The sequence below is a fragment of the Urocampus carinirostris genome, chromosome 16 (genome assembly GCF_059441175.1).
Source record: "Urocampus carinirostris isolate Australia breed hairy pipefish chromosome 16, RoL_Ucar_1.0, whole genome shotgun sequence".
Classification (NCBI taxonomy): Eukaryota; Metazoa; Chordata; class Actinopteri; order Syngnathiformes; family Syngnathidae; genus Urocampus; species Urocampus carinirostris.
Genome location: NC_142364.1, coordinates 7938411 through 7964264, shown reverse-complemented (window position 1 = coordinate 7964264; position 25854 = coordinate 7938411). Strand labels below are relative to the sequence as shown.

At 43.3% G+C, this 25854-nt stretch overlaps 1 protein-coding gene, 1 non-coding gene and 1 pseudogene across 2 annotated transcripts in view; all 3 read left to right on the top strand.

The window, feature by feature from the left end:
* opn4xa (opsin 4xa) overlaps nt 1-25854 on the top strand; it is a 40478-nt gene that overhangs the window by 5475 nt on the left and 9149 nt on the right. Inside the window, exons 2-5 of the mRNA XM_088355345.1 lie at nt 8581-8716; nt 21892-22025; nt 24701-24904; nt 24964-25135. Coding sequence (XP_088211471.1) covers nt 8581-8716; nt 21892-22025; nt 24701-24904; nt 24964-25135 — 646 coding nt within the window. The remainder of the gene's footprint in view (nt 1-8580; nt 8717-21891; nt 22026-24700; nt 24905-24963; nt 25136-25854) is intronic.
* Nucleotides 9258-9330, top strand: trnak-cuu (transfer RNA lysine (anticodon CUU)). The gene has a single exon. It is a non-coding gene; the product is annotated as a tRNA-Lys (tRNA).
* LOC148350117 (U2 spliceosomal RNA) lies at nt 17499-17664 on the top strand (annotated as a pseudogene).

Here is a 25854-nt window from a genome sequence, read left to right as displayed (position 1 = left end):
TCCCATTTTTTTTTCTTTGGTTTTGTATGTGTTTGTCTTGCTGTCGTTCGCTCCTCTTGAGGGACATGACCAAGGTAGATAGATAGACTTCAGGGGATGGTGTAATAATAGTCTGTGGTGTGCAATAATCTGTGATTGTCATGGAACAGAACAAGGACTCGGATCCAATAGCGTCAGTTAAAGGCTTTATTGTGACAAGATTCGGTGGAGCAGGCTTGGGACGTCGAGCCTTGGCAGTGGAAAGCCTCTTGGGACGATATGGCAACTCCGTGGTGAAAACGCGTGGCGAAACGTAGCAGGTAAGTCGGTGGCCGGGGCGGAAGAGTAGATCGTAAACTTTTAACAGACAAGGGTCAGGCAACGAGAATCAGACTTGGAATATACATGGGCTTGTGGTACCTTGAATGTTGGAGGTTCACTCAGGAAATGAGGAAGACACTCGAACGTCCATCTCTGGACGCTGACAGCTTATGTAGTAGACTTCCACCAATCAAGAGATCGCGTTCCAGCACACCAGCTGATTACCTCAGGTGACTCCGGTTAGGTAATCACGACAGAACCCCCCCCTCAAGGGACGGCTCCAGAAGTCCCCCAGGGAAAAATAAAAATAAATCCAAACACGTCACATGGCAACACCGGTAATCCAAGGGAAGAGAAAAAAAAAAAAATCACAGGCCAGCTACAAATAATCCCCCAAAACCCAAAATACATCACCAATAATCCAAAATTGGAGGGCCCAGAGGTCGTCCGATGAACCCTCAGAATTCTTCCGAGTGGATAGAGGCCCCTTCGTCCGCATCTGAAGGGGTGGTAGCGGGTGGGTCTGCCGGTGGAAGAGCAGCAGCGTCAGACCTACGACGACGACCACGGCGTGGTGCTGGTTGGTCAGGATGCAGTTGATGGAATTCTGCCACAAGAGATCGGTCCAGGATCTGCCTGCTGGGAATCCATGATCTCTCCTCCGGACCATATCCCTCCCAATCGACCAAGTACTGGAAGCCCCGACCCCTGCGTCGGGAGCGGAGCAGGCGGCGCACTGTATAGATAGGCTCCCCGTCCAAGGAGCGTGGAGCTGGGGGAGGAGGTGGAATGGGTGCCAACGGACTCTGGCTGACGGGCTTGATTCGGGAAACATGAAACGTGGGGTGCACTCTCATAGATCTTGGTAGACGGAGACGGACTGCTGAGGAGTTGATAATTTTTACTATAGGAAATGGGCCAAGATACCGAGGAGCCAGTTTCCTCGACTCAACCTTCAGTGGAAGATCAGCTGATGCTAGCCACACCTTCTGGCCCACCTGGTACTTCGGAGCAGGACTCCTCCGTCGATTAGCTCCAACGGCATGAGTCTTGCTAGCCCGAAGGAGTGTGGCCCGAGCACGAGCCCAAGTTCGCCGACAGCGACGTGCATTCGCCGTAGCTGACGGGCAGTTTACTTCCTCTTCTTGACTAGGGAACATAGGGGGTTGGTACCCATACACACACTGGAAGGGGGACATTCCAGTGGATGAGCTAACCAAGGAATTGTGAGCATATTCCACCCATGCCAATTGCCGAGCCCAGGACAACGGTTCGCTAGAGACCATGCAGCGAAGTGCCGTTTCCAAATCTTGGTTCACTCGTTCAGACTGCCCATTGGATTGAGGGTGGAACCCTGATGAGAGGCTGACAGAGGCACCCAACAGACGACAAAACTCCTTCCAAAACGCGGATGAGAACTGGGGACCACGGTCAGAAACAATGTCCAGAGGGATGCCATGGAGGCGGAACACATGCTGCTGGACTATCATTGCAGTTTCCTTGGCGGAGGGGAGCTTCGGTAGTGCCACGAAATGGACCATCTTACTGAATCGGTCCACGATAGTTAGTACAGTCGTCATCCCCTCGGATACTGGCAACCCCGTCACAAAGTCCAAGGAGATGTGGGACCATGGGCGGCGGGGAACCGGAAGTGGATGTAACAGACCGGCCGGACGTTGGTGGGATGTTTTGTTCTGGGCGCACACTTGACAGGCGGAGACATATTCCCTAACGTCCTTGGCCATGGTAGGCCACCAGAAGCGTCGGGACAAGAAACTGTGAGTCCGAGCCGACCCCGGATGGCAAGAAAAGTGAGAATTGTGCCCCCATTGGAGGACCTCGGACCGTAAGGGTTCGGAGACGAATAGTCGACCCTCGGGACAGGAGCTGGGGCCCGCCTGATCGGGTATCGCCTCTCTGACTCGGGACTCGATATCCCAGGAGACTGCTGCCACCATACAGGAAGCTGGAAGGACCGTTGCGGGACCCTGAGGTGTGTCATTGGAATTCTGGAATTGTCGGGAGAGCGCGTCGGGTTTCACATTTCGAGATCCGGGTCTGTAGGACAGAGTGAAGTTAAAGCGGGTGAAAAACAGGGCCCAACGTGACTGGCGAGGATTGAGCCGCTTGGCCGATCTAATATATTCTAAGTTCTTGTGGTCAGTCCAAACTATGAACGGCACCATTACCCCCTCCAACCAATGCCGCCATTCCTCCAGGGCTAGCTTGACGGCCAACAACTCACGATCCCCCACGTCGTAGTTGCGTTCGGCCGGGGACAACCGCCGGGAAAAGAAGGCGCACGGGTGCATCTTCTGGTCCTTGTCCGACCGCTGGGACAGGACAGCACCCACTCCCACATCTGAGGCGTCCACCTCCACTACCAGTTGGCGTGCAGGGTCCGGTACCTGGAGTATGGGGGCCGTAGAGAAATGGGTTTTTAGACGGTTGAAAGCTGCATTAGCCTCGGAAGACCACCGAAATGGCTCTCTAGGACTGGTAAGAAGCGTGAGGGGAGCTGCCACCGAACTGTAGTTCCTGATGAACCTCCGGTAGAAATTGGCAAAACCAAGGAATTGTTGGAGCTTTTTCCGAGACTCAGGGACAGGCCAAGAGGTGACTGCTGATACCTTGGCAGGATCCATCTGAAGGGTCCCCTCCGCCACGATGTAGCCCAGGAACGAGACTGTCTTGGCGTGAAACTCGCACTTCTCTGCCTTAACAAATAAAGAGTTCTCTAGGAGACGACGGAGAACCAGCTGGACATGTTTTCGGTGTTCATCGAGGGACTTTGAGAAAATCAAGATATCGTCCAGATACACAAAAACAAAACGATTAAGCACATCTCGTAAAATGTCATTTACCAAAGATTGGAAAACAGCTGGAGCATTGGTTAATCCGAACGGCATTACCAGATACTCGTAGTGACCGTTGGGTGTGTTGAATGCCGTCTTCCACTCATCACCCTCCCGGATTCGGACTAAGTGGTAGGCGTTGCGCAGATCAAGTTTAGTGAAGACCGTGGCCCCCTGTAGAAGCTCAAAAGCAGAGGCAAGCAGCGGCAAGGGATAGCGATTTTTAACCGTGATTTCATTAAGGCCCCGATAATCTATACAGGGCCGGAGTGACCCGTCCTTTTTTCCCACAAAAAAGAACCCCGCCCCAGCAGGAGAAGAGGAGGGTCGAATGATACCAGCCGCCAAGGCATCGGAAATGTATTCCTCCATGGCCTTCCTCTCGGGAACGGACAAGGAGTAGAGGCGGCCCCGAGGAGGAGCAGACCCCGGCAGGAGATCAATTGCGCAGTCATAAGGCCTATGAGGGGGCAAGGAAGAGGCCTTAGCTTTACTGAAGACCTCCTGTAGGTGGTGGTAACAGGCTGGGACCTTGGACAGATTGGGTGGAGCCCTCGTGGAAACAGGATGATTTGGGTAAGGAGCGGCTTGCAGACAGGTTTGGTGACAGTCCATGCCCCATTCAAGTATCGACCCAGTGCGCCAGTCGAAATGGGGGTTGTGTTGCACCAACCAAGGATGACCCAGGACAAGGGGTTGGTTAGGGGAGTGAAGTAAGTGAAATCGGATCTTCTCTCTGTGATTTCCAGACAACTGTAGTTCAATGGGTTCCGTTATTTGAGATACGGTGCCTAATAGGCGGCCATCTAAAGCCCGAGCTGATACCGGGTTAGGAAGGGTTTCAACAGGTATCCCCATCTTGTGTGCGAGTGACAAATCCAGGATATTTGTTTCAGCACCAGAATCGATGAGGGCATGGAAGGGTTGAGATGTACCGGAAATAATGAGATTTGCCCGGAGAACAGGTCTATCAGTCTTGGGGGACGATACTAAAGCTGAGCTCAATCGGATGTCCCCTATATCCGACGAGCGTTGGCTTTTAACGGGCAATTGACCACCCTATGTCCCTGGCCGCCGCAGTAATAACATAGCCGTTCAGTACGCCTTCGCTGGCGTTCTTCGACGGAGAGAAAGGTGCGGTCCACCTCCATCATCTCATGAGGTGCGGTAGAATTGGTTGGGGGGTTCGGTATCTTACTAATGTCTTGACTTAGCCGGGTGATGGGTTGGCTGGGATCTTCTCTCTCTCTGCGTCTTGCCTGAACCCTACGGTCGATCCGGGCGGTCAGTTCGATAGCATTGTCAAGAGTTACCGGAGGAGCGTGGGAAACCAATTCGTCTTTGATATAACCGGACAAGCTATGGAGGTAGGCGTCGACCAGCGCCTCTTCGTTCCAGTGACTCTGGGCTGCTAGTGTGCGAAAGTCAATGGCATAGTCGGCAATGGAGCGTCTCCCCTGGCGAATGTTCAAGATTGAACGAGCAGCATCGACTGATGAGGCTCCAGAATCAAAAACTTTAATCATCTCCTGGCTTAGCAAATTAAAAGAGGTGCATGCTGTCGCCCCCCGTTCGTATTCTGCCGTTCCCCAAAGGCGGGCTCTGCCAGTCAGATGATTTATCACAAAAGCCACCTTCGCCTTTTCGTTCACAAAGGCTCGCGGTTGTAGATCAAAAATTAGTCGGCAATTTATAAGAAAGGGGCGGACCTGGGCGGGCTCTCCACTGAATCTCTCTGGCGAACCTACTCGTGGTTCAACACTGCCGACCTGATCAGAAAGGGGCGGAACTGGATCTTGTGCTCGTGTTGCCGGGGGAGCTTCGCACTGTTCAAAAAATTCTTGGTGACGTCGTACTTGCCGGACTAGTGTGGATACGTCGTGGACGATCTGTTGTATTGCGCCTTCGGTGTGTTGTAGGCGCTGTAGCGCGGATTCCTGTTCGGCATTTCCGCATCTCTCAGAGGTGGGACGAACTGTCGCTGGATCCATGCTTTGGTTCGAGTGTTCTGTCATGGAACAGAACAAGGACTCGGATCCAATAGCGTCAGTTAAAGGCTTTATTGTGACAAGATTCGGTGGAGCAGGCTTGGGACGTCGAGCCTTGGCAGTGGAAAGCCTCTTGGGACGATATGGCAACTCCGTGGTGAAAACGCGTGGCGAAACGTAGCAGGTAAGTCGGTGGCCGGGGCGGAAGAGTAGATCGTAAACTTTTAACAGACAAGGGTCAGGCAACGAGAATCAGACTTGGAATATACATGGGCTTGTGGTACCTTGAATGTTGGAGGTTCACTCAGGAAATGAGGAAGACACTCGAACGTCCATCTCTGGACGCTGACAGCTTATGTAGTAGACTTCCACCAATCAAGAGATCGCGTTCCAGCACACCAGCTGATTACCTCAGGTGACTCCGGTTAGGTAATCACGACAGTGATCTGTTAACGACGTCACAAATAAACATGACTTGACTTGACTACTTGACTATCGTAGGGCATTTTTGGAACGCAACCCCCGCAAAAATTGAGGGATTATTTTATTACAATAAATCAGGAGTGAGTGTGGCAAAATGAACATCCCGACCAAATCTTCTTTAATGTTGTCTAATAACATCCCGGGATGTGCGTATGGAACACCGATAATATTGTGTAACACGTCCGCAATCCATTACATTAACAAAACATGGAAATCCTTTTATAATCAAAGCCGGAGTCTGCGAATTCTACACACTCCTCACCCACACACACACACCAAAAAAACCCGACCCCTTTTTCATAATCACAAAAAGTCTTGTTTTAATCGCCTCTTTGGTAAATGTGTTGGAGGCGGCACAGCATGGTTTAATTGTGACTGATTGGAGACTCCCACTACCCACACATCCGGCCCATCGCTAATTGTCATCTGTGTGTACTCCAACTTGAGTTGATTTTGGACCGTGATTGTTTATTCTTGCCTCTGTCCTGAAGGTGACCCTTGCAAAACAGATCAATTCAATTCAAAGTCTTCCTCTCCTGTCACGCTAGCAGCAGTTGAGTGAAAAATTCATGAAAAAAACAAGAAGAAAAGCATAAGTTCCCTGAAGTTTTCTACTAGCTTCATAAAATCCACTTCGCTTGTTGTTACCATATTGCAACACTCTACAGACATGACTATGATTGGTGTCTAAAATGGATGACATCATATTTAAAAATTCCCAAGAGAACAGACTGAGGAGATCATTTCTTCCTCATGCCATGAGGCTCTTTAACACCACCCGGGGGAGTAGAAGCCCACATTAAGCCCCACCCCCACATTTGCATATTACCCTATTTTTATTACAGTGTGTATTTTCTGTAGCACTATTTAAATACTCTATATCAGGGGTGTCAAACTCATTTTAACTTGGGGGCCACACGATAGAACAAACATTCTGTCGGGGGCCGGACTAGTAGATTAAAGAGAAAGAAAAAGAGAGTTAAAGAAAAGAGGAAGAGGAAGGGAAAAGGAGAGAGGGCAGGACAAATAAAGAAAAAGAGAGCGGGAGAGAGCGCGAGAAATAAAGGATAAAAAGTCGTGAGAGAGGGGGAAAAGAAAGGGAGCGGAAGAAAGAAATCCAAAGAGAAATAGAAAGACAGAAGGAGAAAAAAGAGAAAAGAAAGCGCGAAGGGTAGGAAGAGTGAAAGAGAAAATAGGAAAAAGGAAAAAAGGAGGTTAGAGCAAAAGAGGTTAAAAGACAGAGAGAGAGACAAAGAGCAACAAAGGAAGAGAAAAAGAGAAACAGAGAGAGTGAAAGAGACAAAGACAGAGTGGGAGAAAAGGGGGTGGAAAAGAAAGAGAGAGAGAGAGAGCGAGAGAGAGAGAAATAAATACAAGTACCGTGTCTTTGTGAGAGGCACCTGGCTTTGGCAACATCAAGTCGACATATGTCAACCTGCAGCTTGTTTTTCTCTTGCGCTTCTCTGAGTGTTGTCTTGCGGGCCGGATTCAATCCCTTAGCGGGCCTGATCTGGCCCGCGGGCCGCCTCTTTGACACCTGTGCTCTATATCAACACGTTATTTGGGGTATTTTTGTATTCTATATCTTTTATTTTGTTATTTTATTTTTTAACACTAGGATAAGTGTGAATTTCGCTACGAGGATGAACAAAGTATCTGTCTGTCTGTCTTATATAGCTGCAATACACGGTGTACTAGCTAGCATTACAATTTGGCCGGCTGGTGGAATGCTAACACATGTTCGATTTATTTCTTTATCCGTAATCATTGCTATGGCTATTTCAATCGAGTTTTGTACACCTTTTTACAAGCACTTTTAAAGAATTTTCTAATTTCTCCAGTACCATTCAAATAAAAGCATCCAGTGTGAATCATGTATTTGCAGAGCCAAGAATATATTTGGGATTTTTATCTTGCATGTGCTTTTATCAAGACATATGATTTTTAAATCCTGAGTACCGGTAAATTGCGAATATATTTGTTTTTGAGACAAATCTTTCCCAATATAGGTGCAAAAGTAAGAATGACAGTAATATGTAGCTTACATTTTCAGTTGCAGGAAGTTCTTCCCATTACAATTTACCCTGAGTAAATGCTATGCATGGCCCATAATACATTAATATGTAATCCTTGCACTAAAAACATGTCCTAGTGCCCTGTTTGGGCACCAACCTGTGGGGACCTTTCACAGGACAATGACGCATCAACTAATGCCAGCTGCAGTTAATCACAAAGGAGGAAGAAATGCAATGGCAAAGCAAACCACCAGAGAGCAGTGTCACATCATTTTAAGCAGGATTGTTGAGAAACATGGCAACGATGTCAAGCATTTATGAGCACTCGACCTAAAATTTGAGTACTTTTCAATCTTATATAAACAGATAGATAGATAGATACTTTATTCATCCCCGTAGGGGAATTCACACTTCCAGCAGTATCCTTGTGTTGAGAAATAAAGAGTAAAAATATAGAGTATTTCAATTGTGCTACGGAAAATACACGCTGTATTAAAAAATAATATGCAAATGTGGGGGTGGGGTTTAATGTGGGCTTTCACTCCCCCGGGTGGAGTTAAAGAGCCTCATAGCATGAGGAAGAAATCTTTCAAAATACAACGGTAAAATTCGATCGTTTTCAAAGATTTCAGGCACCTGTAAGAACACTGTTAAATCCATTTCAATACAGTATCAAGAAGGGTTATTAACAAGATAAGACAAATGAGCTATGTTCATTTCTGTGCAAACATCAGAGTGATACACATCTTTGAAACATTTGAAATAAGTGCCAGGGGTTGTCTAAAGTCAGTGTTTTAACTAAGGACCTCAAACATTTTTCTGATACAACCACTAAAATTCCATGATTAGAGTCCCTATATTGAATTAATCTCAGGAAAACTGTTGATTCTCCTTGATTGGAGATCTGGAACGCTAAACAATTTGTTTTGTTTGCCACAGAAATGGACCGACCACACAGCTTCTACCGGCATGTGGACGTACCAGACCACGTTCACTACATCGTGGCATTTTTCGTGCTGGTGATCGGAACAGTTGGCGTGACCGGAAATGCATTGGTCATGTATGCGTTTTTCTGGTAAGGTTCTTTTTATTTTATTTTTCTCCCGTACAGTATCGGTCAAAATTCTATGATACCAGGCACTGTTATTTTAACAAATGAATAATCATGAAAACTGGGCAGCACGGTGGGGCGGTGGTTAGCGCGTGTGCGGCACAGTTCTGAGGTCATGGGTTCAAATCCAGCTACCAACCTGCCTGTGCGGAGTTTGCATGTTCTCCCCGTGCTTGCGTGGGTTTCCTCCGGGCACTCCGGTTTCCTCTCACATTCCAAAAACATGCATGTCAGGTTAGTTGGCCAGTCCAAATTGTCCCTAGGTGTGAATGAGCGAGCGAGTTGTCTGTCCCTGTGTGCCCTGCAACTGGCTGGCAACCAGTTCAGGGTGTCCCCTGCCCCTTGCCTGAAGATGGCTGGGATGGGCTCCAGCACCCCCGCGACCCTACTGAGGATAAGCGGTGCAGATAATGGATGGATGGATGGATAACCAGGAAAACTGATCAAAAGAAAACAATTCCATCTTTACTTAAACTACCAGATTTAGATGACTATTTTCAAAACCGCCCGGCTAGCTCAGTCGGTAGAGCATGAGACTCTTAATCTCAGGGTCGTGGGTTCGAGCCCCACGTTGGGCGCAGCCTTTTTGTCCGTTGGTGAGGGGCCCTCTCCCTCTGGGAGGTGTGAGAATTCTCCCACAGGCGACTAAACTGGAGGGAGCGAGGGGACTGGGGATCCTCTCCACCCTATCTCTACTCTCTAAGAGACAGCAAGGCAAAGAAAGGGGGCGGGAGACCGAAACCCTAGTTATAGGGTCACTAAATGTGAGAGGACTTTTTCCCTTTTTTATTTTCTTTGTTTTTTGTATGTGTTTGTCTGGCTGTCAGTCCCCAGTCTTTGAGGGATATTACCAGGGTAGGTAAATACATTGATAGATAGACAGATAGATACTGGAGATAAATAGATAGATGGATACTAGAGAGAGATATATAGATGGATGGATATATAGATAGATACTGGAGAGAGATAGATAGATACTGGAGAGAGATTGATAGATACTGTAGAGGGATTGATAGATACTGTAGATAGATATATAGATAGATAGATAGATAGATAGATAGATAGATAGATAGATAGATAGATAGATAGATAGATAGATAGATAGATAGATAGATAGATAGATAGATAGATAGATAGATAGATAGATAGATAGATAGATACTGGAGATAGATGGATAGATACTGGAAAGAGATAGATGGATACTGGAGAGAGATATATAGATACTGGAGATAGATGGATAGATACTGGAAAGAGATAGATAGATGGATACTGGAAAGATCTAGATAGATGGATTGTCAAAACTACTGTAAACAGGGTTCCTACAGCTAAAGGCAAATTAAATTCAAGATGTTTTAAGACTTTTTTGAATTTAAGACCCAGTCGACCGAAACAATCGAAAAAAAAACCCGCAAATGTTTCTTGCACTCAATACATCATGCAACACACAGCTTGCGTCGGACAGCCACTTCTCATGAAATGTACGCTTTTCCATGCTCCAAAGTAAAAGTCTCTGTCCAAAGGTTTTATTGCGAGTAGACCTAAAACCAGTGTCTGCTCTGAAAAGCCCGACTGAAACCACATCACCGTTTTGATAGTTGATTTGGTCCCAAGAAGTTGCCGCGAAAGTAAATCATTAAAGTATTAAAAAAGACAATTGCTAAATATTACTTAATCTTTTTAGTTCCAACAAAAATTAATCTGAATAATGTGTTTACACATTTAAGACCAGTGTCTGAAACTGATTACAAAAAGTTACCGGACACCAAGGGAAGACAACTCTGAAAAGTTGCCTGCCCAGCCATAAAGTTGCCTGCCCATTTATCACAACTTGAAACACAATAACACGACTCATCGCAAAAACTTTGTTGCAAAATGTTAAAGATTGATAATCAGAATATATAACACTTTCAAATTTAGTTTATTATAAATCTACTTAGAACATTCATTGCATGTATATGACATTGCTGTTTTCGATCTGCCATCAGTATGTACCTGTATTTACTCATCTTCATGCAATGTTTGGTTTTCCTTGCTTTTAATGTACTTTTACGTTTTGCAGCGTCATGCATTTTGTTAGCTTCTTTTGAATATTTCTTCTGGGGCTGAGATTTTGGCTTGATTCCTAAGCTGTTATCCATTTTCTTGTGTTCTCTGTGCATCTACTTTGGAAAATGATATGCAAATGCACGACCTTATAGCGCTCGGGAAAGTCCGGAACCACGAATTTATTCGATGCAGGCTTCTGATTGGCGGCCGAGTATGCAAATTGGCCAAAGAACCGAAATTCCGAAATTTCCGAACCGAACGAAGATTTCGAAATCGGAGTAAAGCAAACGTTTGATTTGAAAAATAATCTTTTTAGTTTTTTCTTGAAAAAGTTGTCGGCCACCCGGGCGGAGACGTTTTATAAGTTGTACGCCCGACGTAAAAGATGCACGCCCCAGGCGTCCGGGCAGACATTATTTCAGACACTGTTAAGATTTTCGAAAATTAGATTAAAGACTTTTTAATGTCAACTGAGAATAATAAATTCAATGACTTTTAACACTTTTCAAGCATCTGCAGGAACCCTGTAAATAATATATCTCTACAAATACAAGCATCCTATATTGGTTATGCCTTATGTTAAGTGTGACAAAAATAAAAAGACAGTCTACAAGTCTTGCACAAAAGACAACATGTCAAATGACTCTTTTTCAGACTGAAGGTTCGTCATAAAATGCTGAGGATTGTGAAAAAAACAGTATCTACTGTTTGTACCGTATTTTTCGCACTATAATGCGCACCGGGTTATAGGGAGCACCCCCAAAAAATAGTTTTTGGTCCTATATTTTCCATACATAAGGCGCACCAGATTATAAGGCACTACAATGGGAACGTCGACAAAACAGTCATATAGTTCAGTTCAACTTATTACCCTCTTAACATTCCCAAAGCTTGCAAAGAAGCAAATACGTGTCTCAGACATGTACGGAAACAGTGTCTGTACGATGTCACTCAAATGCATCGTTCCAAATGTCATTCGGAAGGTTAAAGTCTTAGGATTCAAGAAATGCCAAACATTTCTTAGTTTCCATTTTATTTTTTGCTGGCAACTGTGTGGACAGCAAAGTAAGAATTTTATTGTCCAGGGAAACGGGGTTCTTTACTGTGCATATGACAATAAACACTTTGAATTGAATTTAGTTTAAAAATAGACTCATCACAGAAACATCAAGATTGTTCTAAAACAAGATACCGGGAAAATATAAAGCCGCGTAGCTCACCTAAGTTCTCTTGCAGCCATCACGTTCAATAACGATACGTAACCTTGGTCTTCTTACAACCGTGAGTGTAGTAAATCCAACGGTGTAAAATATTTACAAATACAGAATAGTAAAAAATGTTTTCTCTATGCCGTAGTGCAACCCAACGTGTGATTCGCATTCATCTTTTTCGGCCAATTGCAGGCTTTGTTTCGCCCTTTTAGCCTATGCGAGCCTGTAAATGATAAAAAGGATCCGCCCCCTTTACCTCCGAATATCTTTAGCCAATAGTGACTGATTCAAATGATGATTGACACATTGGTTAGGAAATGAAACGCCGGTATATAAATCCCAGCATACACCGCGGACGACTTCGCCTTCGGGGGAAAATCTAGTCGGCGGCTGCTTGCCTTAGTTGCAAGACTTTGCGACTTAATATCGATCCGTATATAAGGCGCACTGTATTATAAGGCGCATGGTCAGCTTTTGAAAAAAATAAAAGCTTTTAGGTGCGCCTTATAGTGCGGAAAATACGGTACATTCTAAATCATAAACCGTAACAAAATGTAAACATCAGCATTTGGATGAGGCAAAAACCTTCCTCGCTGTGAGAACAAAACAGGAATGCAAACAGTCCGGAACCTGCTAATAAAAGAATAACATTCATTTTGCTACTGTAGAGCACATTTCATCTCCAAGTATTCCCATTAAATGGGTGGAATACCAATGTGTCACAAGCTCAGACACAATGGCCTTTGCAAAAGCTGGCGGGCATTCAATACCAGGAAACAACCGACTGATTTGCCAACTGTGTTGCGTAAATCAATGAAAAACACTCACACCCATTTTCATATGCGCAGTCAAGCTAACTAGCATCCACAACATGATGTATTTTTTCCTCAACGATCAAATAACCAGTCACAGAGCGTCATAAAGTGACCACTACTCTTTCAGTGAAATGGTTTTAAAGATCTGGAATGCTATCCATAGTTAGTTTAGTCTTTTTCTTGTGCTAAGTAAACTTTGTTAGTAATTAAAGTTTTTCTTGTGTGTGTAAAGAAGATTGATTTTGTTACTTTGACAAATTCATACCTGTCGAGCTCCAGGGCTCCATGCCCTTACAAACTGTCGTATTTTCCCTTACAAAATAATCTTACACCATATCTTTTTTTCAAACATTTTTATTTATGTAGTTTAACATGTTATATTGTACATGTGTTTTGTTATACCAGCTCAGTAGCCTAGATGGTAAGGCGCCCGCTTTGAGACTGGGAGGTCGCTGGTTCGCGCCTCGGCCGAGTCATACCTAAGACTTATAACATTGGTAAAAATGGCGGCGCCCTCTGTTGGCTGCGGCTGCATCGGCTCGCTACAACGGGTCAGGTGTATCGACATTTCGTTCTGTGTACATTGTTACAAAGAATGACAATACAAAGGAAATTATTATTATTATTATATCATATATATTGCTGATTAACAGGGTTGGGTAGGGTTACTTGAACTGGATTACTTTCAATGACTTTTGGATGACTCCAATACCAAATATGCTAATAAAAGACAAAAGAAACTATAAATATGACTAAAATGATGACTCACAACACGTGGTAAGCTTTCTCTCCTGGCTTTGATCTCTTTGATCTCCGGAAAAACGAACATCAAATGCGACAGAAACAAAATGAAAATCAATCCAAACAGCTTGCCAACATCATTTTTGCCGTTCCGTGTATTCCGTTACTCCCCAAGCCTGCACAAAATTTAGTCATTTTATTCATATTTAGTTTCTTTTGTCTTTTATTAGCATATTTGGTTTTGGAGTAATCCAAAAGTAATTGAAAGTAATCCAGTTAAAGTAACCCTACCCAACCCTGTTGATTAACATTTTGTTGTGAGGTACTGAGTTGCTCGGCATGAATGAAGTTTATTATAAAAAAAGTTTAAAAATTAAGTAGCATGGACGTTCACTGTATAAGGAAAACATATAATTAAGTAGAATTTTCTTTTTCGAATTATTAATTCATTTTCTGGATTAAATTATTATTGGTAATATACTGATGAAAGGGATAACCACAAACCTATCTTTTTTCATTTTATCCTTTTATACTTCATTTTTTTCTTAACTCCTTTATACAACATAATAATTCGTAATATAATGCAACAAAGCAAGTGAGCCGTTGGAGAGCCGGCTCTCTTTAATGAGTTGAGCCGAAAAAGCCGGTTCTCTAAAAAGAGACGGACTTACTTTCACTACACAAGCACCACATGAAATCCGATGTTTTTTAAGACCACATGTATTTCAAATTTACTCAATCAACCCCGCCTGTTGTTTTCAGATCAGAATGACTTACGGCGTTTTCAATACTATGTTGTAATGTAGGGCTACTGCTCTGCTTTCGCTTTGTTCACGTGTGATCAGAATAATGCATGATGGGAAATCCCCAGGCGACAGACGCATGCGCAAAGTAGCATCAAACCGCTCGCTTGGTTTGCAACTAAAAAAACGATACTCGTTTGACCTGATGGATTTGCCGTTTGGTGATAGTCGGTGTATACCGGATGGTACCCATCATTGACAAATTTGCGTTTTTCCGTACAGATTTTCTCGTACGTCGTACACGTCTTAAAATGCATAATAAACGTACTTTGTACGGGAAAAACGTACAGGTTGACAGCTATGCAAATTGTCGATAAATTGTCGACAAACGCACACTTGATACATCAGTGAACCCATAACTCACTTTAAATTTTGTCGTTGAGAGCGATTCAAAGTCATTATTTTGAGTTGAGTGTGTATTTCTGCTTTGCAGATATAGCAGTATTGTTTTTTCTTAAGGTGTGTATTATTTAGTGAAAACACTTTATTCATTTAAATCAAACATACTTGATTCAAATATTAAGAAAAAACACATCTCCTAAACATGTTTTTTAAGAGTCATTGTCAGGTCCAGAACAGAAACAGGACCCAATTGCGTTACGTTTCTCACAAGTTTTATGAAAGGAAAGAGAAAGGGCTGCGCCCACGATCCGGTGTTCGCTAGGCGCGGGAAGCAAGTCGCTCTCGTACTCGGATTGTGATCCGAACACGGAAGTGGATCTTCCGTAGCGAGCGATGGCGGTGTCAAGGGCGGAAAAACAGGTCGATAGCCGGGACAGGAGAGCAAAAACGTGGTCGGGGTCAGAAACGGGTCGTAAGCCGGGATGGGAGAGCAGACGGCAGTAGCTCAGGAGGTAGAGCGATCGTTTTAGGATTAAGGGATCCCAGTTCGAGTCCCGGCTTGTCCGTGTTACATGTCGAAGTGTCCTTGGGTAAGACACTGAACCCCCAATACCCCCAATAAGCAGGTTAGCGCCTTACATGGCTGCACAGATCACGGCCGCTATTGGGAAATGTGAAGCACACTGTAAAGCGCTTTGGGAAGTCATTGACTTGAAAAGCGCTATATAAATGCAGATCATTTCATTTCATTTCATTTCAGACGTGGTCAGGATCAAAAGGGGTCGTAGCCGGGGACAGCTGGGAGTCAGGGTCGAAAAAGGCTCGCCTAGTATTCACTGAGGTTCGCAGACGGACTGACAACAGGGGACTGGGTTCAAACACTGGCAGGGAGCCAATCAGAACCCACAGCCGTTGGCACCAAATAAGCGGGCACAGTTGAGGCACATTAGTAATCATTACAGTTATTGCTATGGATATTTATAATTATATTACAGAACTTATATTCCTTTCCTAGCCACTAATGTTAGCCAATTGGCTGCAGGCTATGGTTTGCCTCGACCTGCTATTGTTATCGTTAGCTGCTTTGTGAGTTTTGTGATTCGGGATCCAGAAGCATGACACATTGTGGTTTGCGGCCCCAATCTTCTACTGGCCTTTTTAGTAGCATCTCTTGCTAGCCGCTTAAGTTAGGCAATCACACTTGCTCCGACCAACTCCATCAATTTGCTCTTTCCAGCAGCTTTGGTGTATTAAGCTCACTCTGTCTATTTATGTTGCGCCACCAGCTTTCATTTTTCTGTCGCTGGCTAAAACCCATCCTTGCTGATGCAAGAAAATATAGAAGTACACTTTCGAATTTAGCAAACATGGTATTCTTGTCACGACCAGAAAGGAATTCGGACCCAGATGCGTAACATTAACCACAAGATTATTGAGATAAAGAGGAAAGGCAGCGCCCGCGATCCGGTGCTCGCTGGCCGCGGAAGCAAGCCGCTCACAGAATCGGAACGTGTTCCGAATGCGGAAGTGGATCTTCCGGAGCGGGGGATCGTAGTGTCGTAGACGGAAAAACAGGTCGATAGCCGGGACACGAGAGCAAAACGTGGTCGGGATGAAAAAAAACAGTCGTAAGCCAGGACGGTAGATCAAAACGTGGTCGGGGTCAAAACAGGTCGTCGCCGGAGACAAACGGGGAAAGCAGGAACGGACGGGTGGAAAACGGGTGAAAAAAGCTGGGGTCAAAATGCTTGCCTTGTAGAAACAGAGGTTCGCTGACCTACTGACAACAGGCGAGTGAAAGGACGGAGCTTAAGTAGGACGGGGAACCAATCAGAAAGCCAAATGAGCGGGCAAAGGTGAAAATAATCAGTCATCACGACAATTCTTTAGTCTTCTATAGTGTGTCTTCTGTAGTAAAGTATTACACACTTTCACTTTAATAATACTTCAGCCAACTGTGAATCTAGGAGTGCTGTAGAAAGTCAGCTAAATTCGTTTAGTACCGTAAATTCCAGACTATAAGCCGCTACTTTTTTCCCAAATGTTCAGCCCTGCGACTTATTCAGTGAAGCTTCCCATTTATGGAATTTTTCTAACGGCCACCAGCGGGGCTGGAGTATATAAGGTAAGATTAAGACCAGTACAATGTGTGCGCCAAGAAAGACTGCAACCTCAATGTTTAAGGATACATTGTCAGTAAAGTTAAGGTACGTTCCGATAATGAGGAAGACGTATGAGGAGGAAGTTGAGGACGATCTTCCGTGAGTTTGACAATTACACGATTGTTTTTTTTCAACAGGCACGTTTGATACTTTGCGAGCGTGATCCTACTAGCGTGTTGGTACCTTTCAAAGGCACGGTTTGGAAAGAAAGTTATATTATTATTATTAAAACTCTCTCGGTGTACCGTCTTTCTTCGTAAATATGTGTAACCATGTATAATATGTATTCGCAACTGTATATTTTTGTCATGTATTTATTTTAGAGATTTATTCTGTTATGTGTTCTACGGACGAATCCAAAAGAAGGGGCGGAGCAAACGCGGGCTGATGGGAAATGGGGTAAAGCTGAGTTACCGGTAGATCTGTCTGTTGTCGCAGCGGACAATAGTGGATATATATTTTTCCCACCCTTAACTTTGGAAATATTCATTTTGTTTCCTTGGATTACTTTCAACGGGACCCGGACTTTACAAGTCTGCATCATACGTTAATTACGGGTATCATTTTACTTTCATGATGCCAACTGTGGTTCTAAAATTGTGTACTATTTATCAGCACGATGCTAGGTCCTTAGCTTGGCCTTGATGCTAAGTCCTTAGCTTGGCCTTTTGTGTACTTTCTATGAAGTCACTATCTTTGATTTTTGCATTTCGGAGATGGAATATGAGCTTGCTCTGTCCACTCCACGCATCGGCCCGGTATTGCAGTACCTCCGGGAACGGTGTATTCGCAATGATCGCAGCAAGGCTTTAGGGCTAGGACCTTAGCTTGGCCTTTTGGCTGAGAGTAAGTGTCCCGGCTCCTAGGCTTTGTAGCGTATTGTGAACTGACCGATAACGGATAATGGATAATGAATAACGAAGATAGATCAATAACCCTTAAAAACCCCAAAACCCCAGCTACAATTGAGGGATTTACTGCCTGATCTGGTTCAAACTTATGATTGTGTCACAAGTATTATAGCAGGCGCACGAGGCTTATACATGGGTGCGGTTTGAGAAAGTACAAAAGTGGCAAATCACCTAAAAAGTGGTGGATGCGGCTTATAAACAGGTGCGCTCTATAGTCCGGAATTTACGGTAGGTCTTTAATACAAATATTATTCTTTAAAGGAAAAAGTCGGAGGGTGGACTTAATGCATTTCTGATGTTCTATACTGAGACATACTCTGAGGGGAATCCCTAGCACTTATGTAAGGGGTCAATATACAGGGAGAATGCTCCATGGATAGCTAACACTAGTTTCTCAATGCAGCATTGCTTTAACTTTGGCACGGGCACAATATTTTAAACCAAGGAGATTTTCTAAATCCAATTAAATATTAAATAAAAAACCCTGCAAAGCCCCTAAAGCTTTCAAAACCGTACATAATGCTTCCTTTAGAGGGTTGTAGTTGGAGTCATGAGACGAAAATCATCTCATAAATCAGTGATATAATCGACATCTCTGAGCTTGGACTTTTGCTACTTTGTTGATTGTAAGAGGTTTCCACAACAGTCAATTATTTCTAGGAATACGTCTCTATTTAACATTAAAAGCTCCAGTTGATCACAAGTTGAAACACTTAAGGACTTTTGAGTGTTCAATGTTGTTTATGGATATTCTAAAGGATTTGTATGCTTGAGATGGGGCACGACCAATGTTCCCTGTCATTTTCCTTACGGGTCTGAGCGTTCACACAAAGTCGGTGAGCAACGCTTGAAACAACGGTGAGCAACCATAATCCCAAGTGTGGCAAGATAATTCATTATAAAACATGTCCAAAACTTGACATCGGGTTACATTTTGCTGAGTTTCCGGCAATGCAAAATGATTTTTCTCTTTTGAATGAATTGACTCATGTACGATTGCAAAGGTTGTACGGCCTACAAACGTCGTTTGTTCTTACGATTCTTTCACAAGGTATCCATTTCCTTTTTTTTCCTGACATATTTTGTCGCATAATATTAACATTTTGGGGGGCTTGTTTCGTCAGTTGTAAGATACAGAACTGTACTTAATCACATTTTTGAGTGGAAGTACAATGTTGGCAACAAGGTTCACTTGATATCATTGGAAATGATTTGAATGCAACACAAACTTTTTCTTTTTTTAAATCAGTGTTTTTTTCTACTTTTTAAAAAAAATTCCTTTAAAAAAATCTCATTGTGTTTATTTTTTCAGAGCTGTTACTTTTTTCTTTTTGTTCTCTATTTACTTTTTTCCTACGTTTCTTTCTTTTCTTTTTTTCTGGCTTTTTCCTAAATTTTTCCTTCTTTTTTTTTCTTTCTTTCGTTTCTTTTTTTCTCAGCTTTCCACTACTTTTTCATTTTGGTATTTTTTTCTTTTTTGTTCTATTCCCCCCTTCTTTTAAGTCATTTTGTGCATAATTTTACATAATAATTGGTCATGTTGGGATTAAAGAAGCAAAAACAACCCGAAGAGCCGTTTAGGCCCCAAAGAGCCGGTTCCTTTTAGTGAGCCGAGCCGAAGAAGCCGGTTCTCGAAAAACTCTACTGACTTTACGTTTCAACTTCGTTCGACATTGACTTCAAAATGCCGCATTTAGAAAACAGCGTCAGGGGAACCCGTGTATTTTTACCCTCATGCCCTGTAACTTTGACTCAAGTCGCTTCTTAATTAGTCATTTTGAGCCCTGATTTTTGTGCGCTGGCTAGATTTTCTTGTGCGCTGAGAATGTGCGAGCAGTGCGCAATTGCGCACGCGCGCAGCTTAGAGGGAACACTAGGCACGACACCTTCCTCTTTCATTAATTACATTCAGAACCGTTTCAGCTTTTAGACAGGCTTTTGCTGTATATGAAGGGTGCACCAATCACAAAAATTACAGCCAATTATTATCCCCCATCTTTTATATAGACGATCCCGATTTTTGAAAATGTCACAGACCAGGAACGGGACCCAATAGCGTTCGTTTTACTCAGTTTTTTATTAAGAAAGAGAACAGTGCTTGCATCCACGATCCGATGGTCTGTCACGGGTAGCAGATAGCAGGAACGCGGAAGTGGCACTTCCGTGTCGAAGGCCGGGTTGGAGGAGCAAAGAAGGAAACGGGTCCAGAAAAGAGGTCGGCAACAGGTATCAGGCGGGAAACAGGGCAAAAACAGGTCTTTGGCCGGGACGGAGGAGCAAAAACAGAAACAGGTTCAGAAAAGGGTCGGCAACAGGTTTTAGGCAGGAAACAGGGCAGGATAGTGTCGGAGAGTACAAAAGCTTGCCTAGCTGAGAGCATAGGTTCGCAGACGGTCTGACGGGTTCTTTTCGGAAGACGGGAGTTTGAAAAGAGTCCTACAGCCAATCAGGTCCTGTGGCTGTTGACACCAACGGGGCAGCCGCAGGAGCCCCGAATCAGTAATCATGACAGAAGAACCTGCAATGCACATTTTCAGCTCCCTAATATTGTTTTACCATAATACATTAAATCAAGGGCCTGAAACATGGTGCCCGCCTGCATCAGGTAGCCCCATGAGAATACATGAGGAGCCCGAGGGTAGGTTCTGAAAATAGCCCACAAGTGATGGGTCATTGTTATTTTCCAGGAAATTGCATTTCTAACTGGCATGATGTTTTAGTTGTTGGGGCGGCAGTAGATAAGGAGGTAAAAGCAATTGTCTTGGGATCAAGAGGTTGCAGGTGCAATTCCCGGCTCCTCCGTGTTATGTGTCAAAGTGTCCTTGGGCAAGACACTGAATCCCTAATGCCTCCGATATGCAGGTGGTTGCCTTGCATGGCTGACGCTGCTATCGGTATGTGAGTGTGTGTAAGTGTGAAGCGCTTTGGGAGGTCTTCACTGACTTGAAAAGCGCTATATCAGTGTCTGAAATAACGTCTGCCCGGACGCCCGGGGCATGCATCTTTTACGTCGGGCTTAGAACTTACAAAACATCTCCGCCCGGGTGGCAGACGACCTTTTCAATAAAAAAAGAACAAAAATTTTTTTTCAAATCAAACTTTTGCTCTATTCCGATTTCGAAATCTTCATTCTTTTGGAAATTTGCATACTCGGCGGCCAATCAGAAGCCTGCATCAAATAACTTGGTGTTTCCAGACTTTCCCGAGCGTTATAAGGTCATGCATTTGCTTATCATTTACCAAAATAGACGCACAGAGAACACAAGAAAAATTGATAAGTGTTTAGGAATCAAGCCAAAACCTCAACCCCAGAAGAACAATTCAAAAGAAGCTAACAAAATATATGATGCTACAAAACGTAAACATACATTAAAAGCATCGTGGAAACAGGAGTTCACGTGGCTTGTAGCAGGGGAAGGAAAGCAAACATCGCATGAATGAAGATGAGTAAATACAGGTACATACTGATGGCAGATGGAAAACAGCGATGTCATATACATGCAATAAATGTAGATTTATAATAAACTTAATTTTAAAGTGTTGTTCTGTTTTATATTCTCATTATGACTCCTTAATACTTTGCAACAATGTTTTTTTTTTTTGCGATGAGTCGTTTTATTGCATTTCAAGTTGTGAAAAATGGGGCAGGCAACTTTACGGCTGGGCAGGCAACTTTTCAGAGTTGTCCGCCATGGTGTCCGCTAACTTTTTCTCAGACACTGGCTATATAAACGCAGACCATTTACATTGAATTGACTATTTTACCCAGACTTCTAATAGTGACAACCTGGTAATAACTTTGTAACATGACACAGAAAGTAGCTCTCAGCTTAAAAAATAGTAGTGACCCCTGCATTAAACGATATCTGCCATCGAATATAAATATCATTTTATCAAATAATTATAGTAAGCTCAACAAAATAAAACAGTGGCTGACTTTTCCCAAAAAGGAGAACACAATGCTTGTAAAGATTGGCCACTCATCGATCCCCTCAAAAATGAAGGAAATCAGGGCAGATAAATAAGCAGACTGATAAATAAAGTTTTTTTGTAAATACTTGAACAAAAATCGAGATCAAACTTCAAAAAGACAATTTCTGTATTTCAGCAACAAGAAACTACGCACTCCCCCCAACTTTTTCATCATGAACCTGGCCGTCAGCGACTTTCTTATGGCCATAACCCAGTCGCCCATCTTTTTTGTCAACTCCCTCTACAAAGGCTGGATTTTTGGAGAAACGGGTAGGTGCACGGTACAAATACCATTTTATGACATTTGACGTTACAGTGGTACCTTTTTATACGAGCACTTCTACATATGAGAATTTCAGTATACAAGTTTTTTTAACAAAGAAACTACATTTACAAAGGAAAATCCAGTTCACGAGGCTACCTCTATAGAGAGTGCTCGAGTTTGCTCACCGCTCGTGACGGTGCATGCAAACTGCTACAGGCAAAAAAAATATAAGTAAATATTTGTGCTGTAAAAATGTTTTGTAAGTCCATTCATTCAAGGTTACAGAAACGTTAATTAGAAGTGTTCAGTAAGTTCTTAAGCATCATAAACAGTCTCTGAATATCATACTTGATCAATAATGGCAAATCCTCCATATTAAGCGATAATAAACCCTCCAAACACAACGCAGCAACTATTTACTCACATCAAGACACATTATGTAGAATACAGTGACACTACTAGAAAAATTCAATGACTGCTACCAGTGAAGGAGACAATCCAGACTTGAGCCGAAATGGGAAAGATGAGACCTTTTTTTTTTTTTACAAAAATAAATCCCGTATAGAAATTGTTCTACGCCATACACAATGTGAAATGTTCCAAATGACTCCTCCTTGCAACCCCCCCCTTCCACATCATGCACACACATTTGTAACGGCGCTCATAATAAACTAGAGCTAAATTTTATTTATTAATATCATCTTATTAAAGTATTTATTTATGTTTAATTACTCTTTCCATGCGTTATTTAGAGATCAGGAAGATGTGTTAAATACAGTCGTATCCAAAAGTTTGGGCACCCGATGATAATTTTCAAGATTTTTCTTTATAAATCATTGGTTGTTCGGATCAGCAATTTCAGTTAAATATATCATATAGCAGACATATAGCACAAACAGAGTCGCTTGAGGTATGCTAAAGCACATTTGGACAAGCCAGCTTCATTTTGGAATACGGTGCTGTGGACTGATGAAACTAAAATTTAGTGAGTTATTTGGACATAACAAGGGGTGGTATGCTTGGCAGAATAAGAGCACAGCATTCCAAAACAAACACTTGCTACCCACAGTGAAATTTGGTGGTGGTTCCATCATGCTGTGGGGCTGTGTGGCCAGTGCAGGTACTGACAATCTTGTTAAAGTTGAAGGTCGCATGAATTCCAGTCAGTATCAGCAGATTCTTGAGAACAATGTTCTAGAATCAGTGGCAAAGCTGAAGTTGTCCCTGGGCTGGATACTTCAACAAGACAAGACCCCAAACACTGCTCAAATTCTGCTAAAGCATTCATGCAGAGGAACAAGTACATCATTCTGGAATGACCATCTCAGTCCCCAGACCTGAATATTATTGAAAATCTGTGGTGTGATTTAAAGCAGGCTGTCAATGCTGACTGAATTGGAGATGTTTTGTCAAGAAGAATGGTCAAAATACCTTCAACCAGAATCCGGACCCTTATCGGAAGCTATAGGAAGCATTTAGAGGCTATTTTTTCTGCAAAAGGAGGATCTACTAAATATTGATGTAACTTTTCTGTTGGGGTGGCCAAATTTATGCACCTGCTTCTTTTGTTTAAGTAATTATTGCAAACTTTCTATAACTCCTATGTATTTCATTTCACCTCTCAAATATCACTGTGTTTGCTATTTGATATACAGTGGAACCTCGGTTTTTGAACACCTCTCAGTTCGAACAAATCGGTTCTCGACCGAAAATTTCGAGAAATTCTTGCTTCGCTTTTCGTTCCAAAAATCGGAGTCCGAACGCTGGTACGCTAGGGGCGACGCTGAGCGGCGCGCGAGTGTAAATTGCCCCCACCCCTCGTGAAGAACTGTTGTCACGGCAACGCACACTCCTTCTCTGTTTTCGTTTTTCAAAAGCGGTGAAGGGAGTGTTTTAACCCCTAATTATGCCTCGGAAGAAGGTTGGTGCAAGCAGCAAAGTTGCTACAGGTGAAAAAAGAGGAGTAGTGCGTACAACTATTGCATTTAAGAAAGAAATAATAGCAAAATATGAAGAAGGTGTGCGAGTTTCCCTTCTTTCAGCAATACAGCATGGCTTCTGCCGACCGGTAAGAAATCCTATTCATAATTCTTTTCTTTATCCTTTAACCGCTCACCACTTGGTGTGGGGACCTGGGTGCTAAATGACGTGTAAACGACCTGATTTTTTTATTTTTACACGTTCATGTTAGCGTAATCTTTTGTACGGAAGATTACGCTAACGCGAACGTACGATTAGCCTGGGTTAGCTTTATGTTAAATATTCAAGATAAACATTCAGGGTGTTGGAACGGATTAAAACAATTTTACATTACTTTTAATGGGAAAAAACGGCTTCGGTGATCGTACAAATCGGTTTTCGTACAAAGAAATGGAACGGATTATGGTCGAGAACCGAGGTTCCACTGTATTTAACTGAAATTGCTGATCCAAACAACCAATGATTCATAAAAGAAAATCTTGAAAATGATCAGGGGTTCCCAAACTTTTGCATACGACTGCAGCTTTTTAGGGTTCACTTTTCAATCATTTGGAGGAAGGCAATTAGTTTTTGATTATTTTATTTCGGGGAAATTTGCATGATACACGAGCAATTCAAGCTAAAAGCACGATCATTGAACAAAGAAAGTTCGTAAGGAGAGGTACCTCCGTATTTGGTAAGCTGAGTACTGTCTTTCCAGGTTGCAAAATCTACGCCTTCTGCGGGGCTCTGTTCGGAATCGCGTCCATGATCAACCTTCTGGCTATCTCTATGGATCGCTACATCGTCATCACCAAGCCACTGCAGGCCTTGCGATGGACTTCAAAACGACGCACTTGCTTCATCATCGGCCTAGTGTGGTTCTACTCGCTGGCTTGGAGCCTGGCACCGCTTCTTGGGTGGAGTACGTAACGACTGATGTACCCGCGTAGGGCGCTTGACTGAAGCGTGTCTTTCTTGAAGGTTCTTACATTCCAGAAGGCCTGATGACCTCCTGCACCTGGGACTACGTGACGTCAACACCGGCTAATAAAAGCTACACGTTGATGCTTTGCTGCTTTGTCTTCTTCATCCCCCTGGGCATCATATCCTACTGCTATCTGTGCATGTTCCTGGCGACTCGCCACACCGGCAGGTGAATGTGCGTTGATTTGCACCGGCACTGTTTCCCTTTTTTCTCCAGCAAATGTGAACAGTGTTGGTTTTTTTCATGTAAAAGTAATGAATGTTACACCGCGACAAGGAAAAGTGATGTAAGAGGTTTTTGCACATTAATCCAGCATGAGTGGTTTACTCCCATACTGTCCCATATTCTCCAACAGTCTTCATTTATTCTAAATGAATTGGACTAAACTAGCAAAGAAATCATTTTTATCCCATTAGGATATTTTGCTCTCCCAAGATTTTGCATTTACCATGATGAGAAAACGTACCTCTACTTAAAATTAGATTGATTGTCAAGAACCAGATGAGGATCAGGACCCAAACGCGTGACATTCTCACACAAGCCTTTCATGTTACGGGAAATGGGGAGTCATGCACGTTAGGTAGCAGTCTGGCGTGAAATGATAGGAAGCCAGAGGCCGACGAGATCGATACCAATTGCCCGAGTTGATATCGGACAGATGGGGTCGATACCAAACAGGACGGACAGACAGGATTGATAATGAAACAGGATATCGAAAATAAACAGGACAAACTAGACGGGAACTAAAACTGGAGAGAATAATAAACAGGACAAAATTAGACGGGAACGAAACTGGAAACCGATATTAACCAGGACAAAAATAAACGGGAACAATACCAGACAGGGAATACCAACAGGAAACAGGACCAGGTAAAAACCCACGTCTT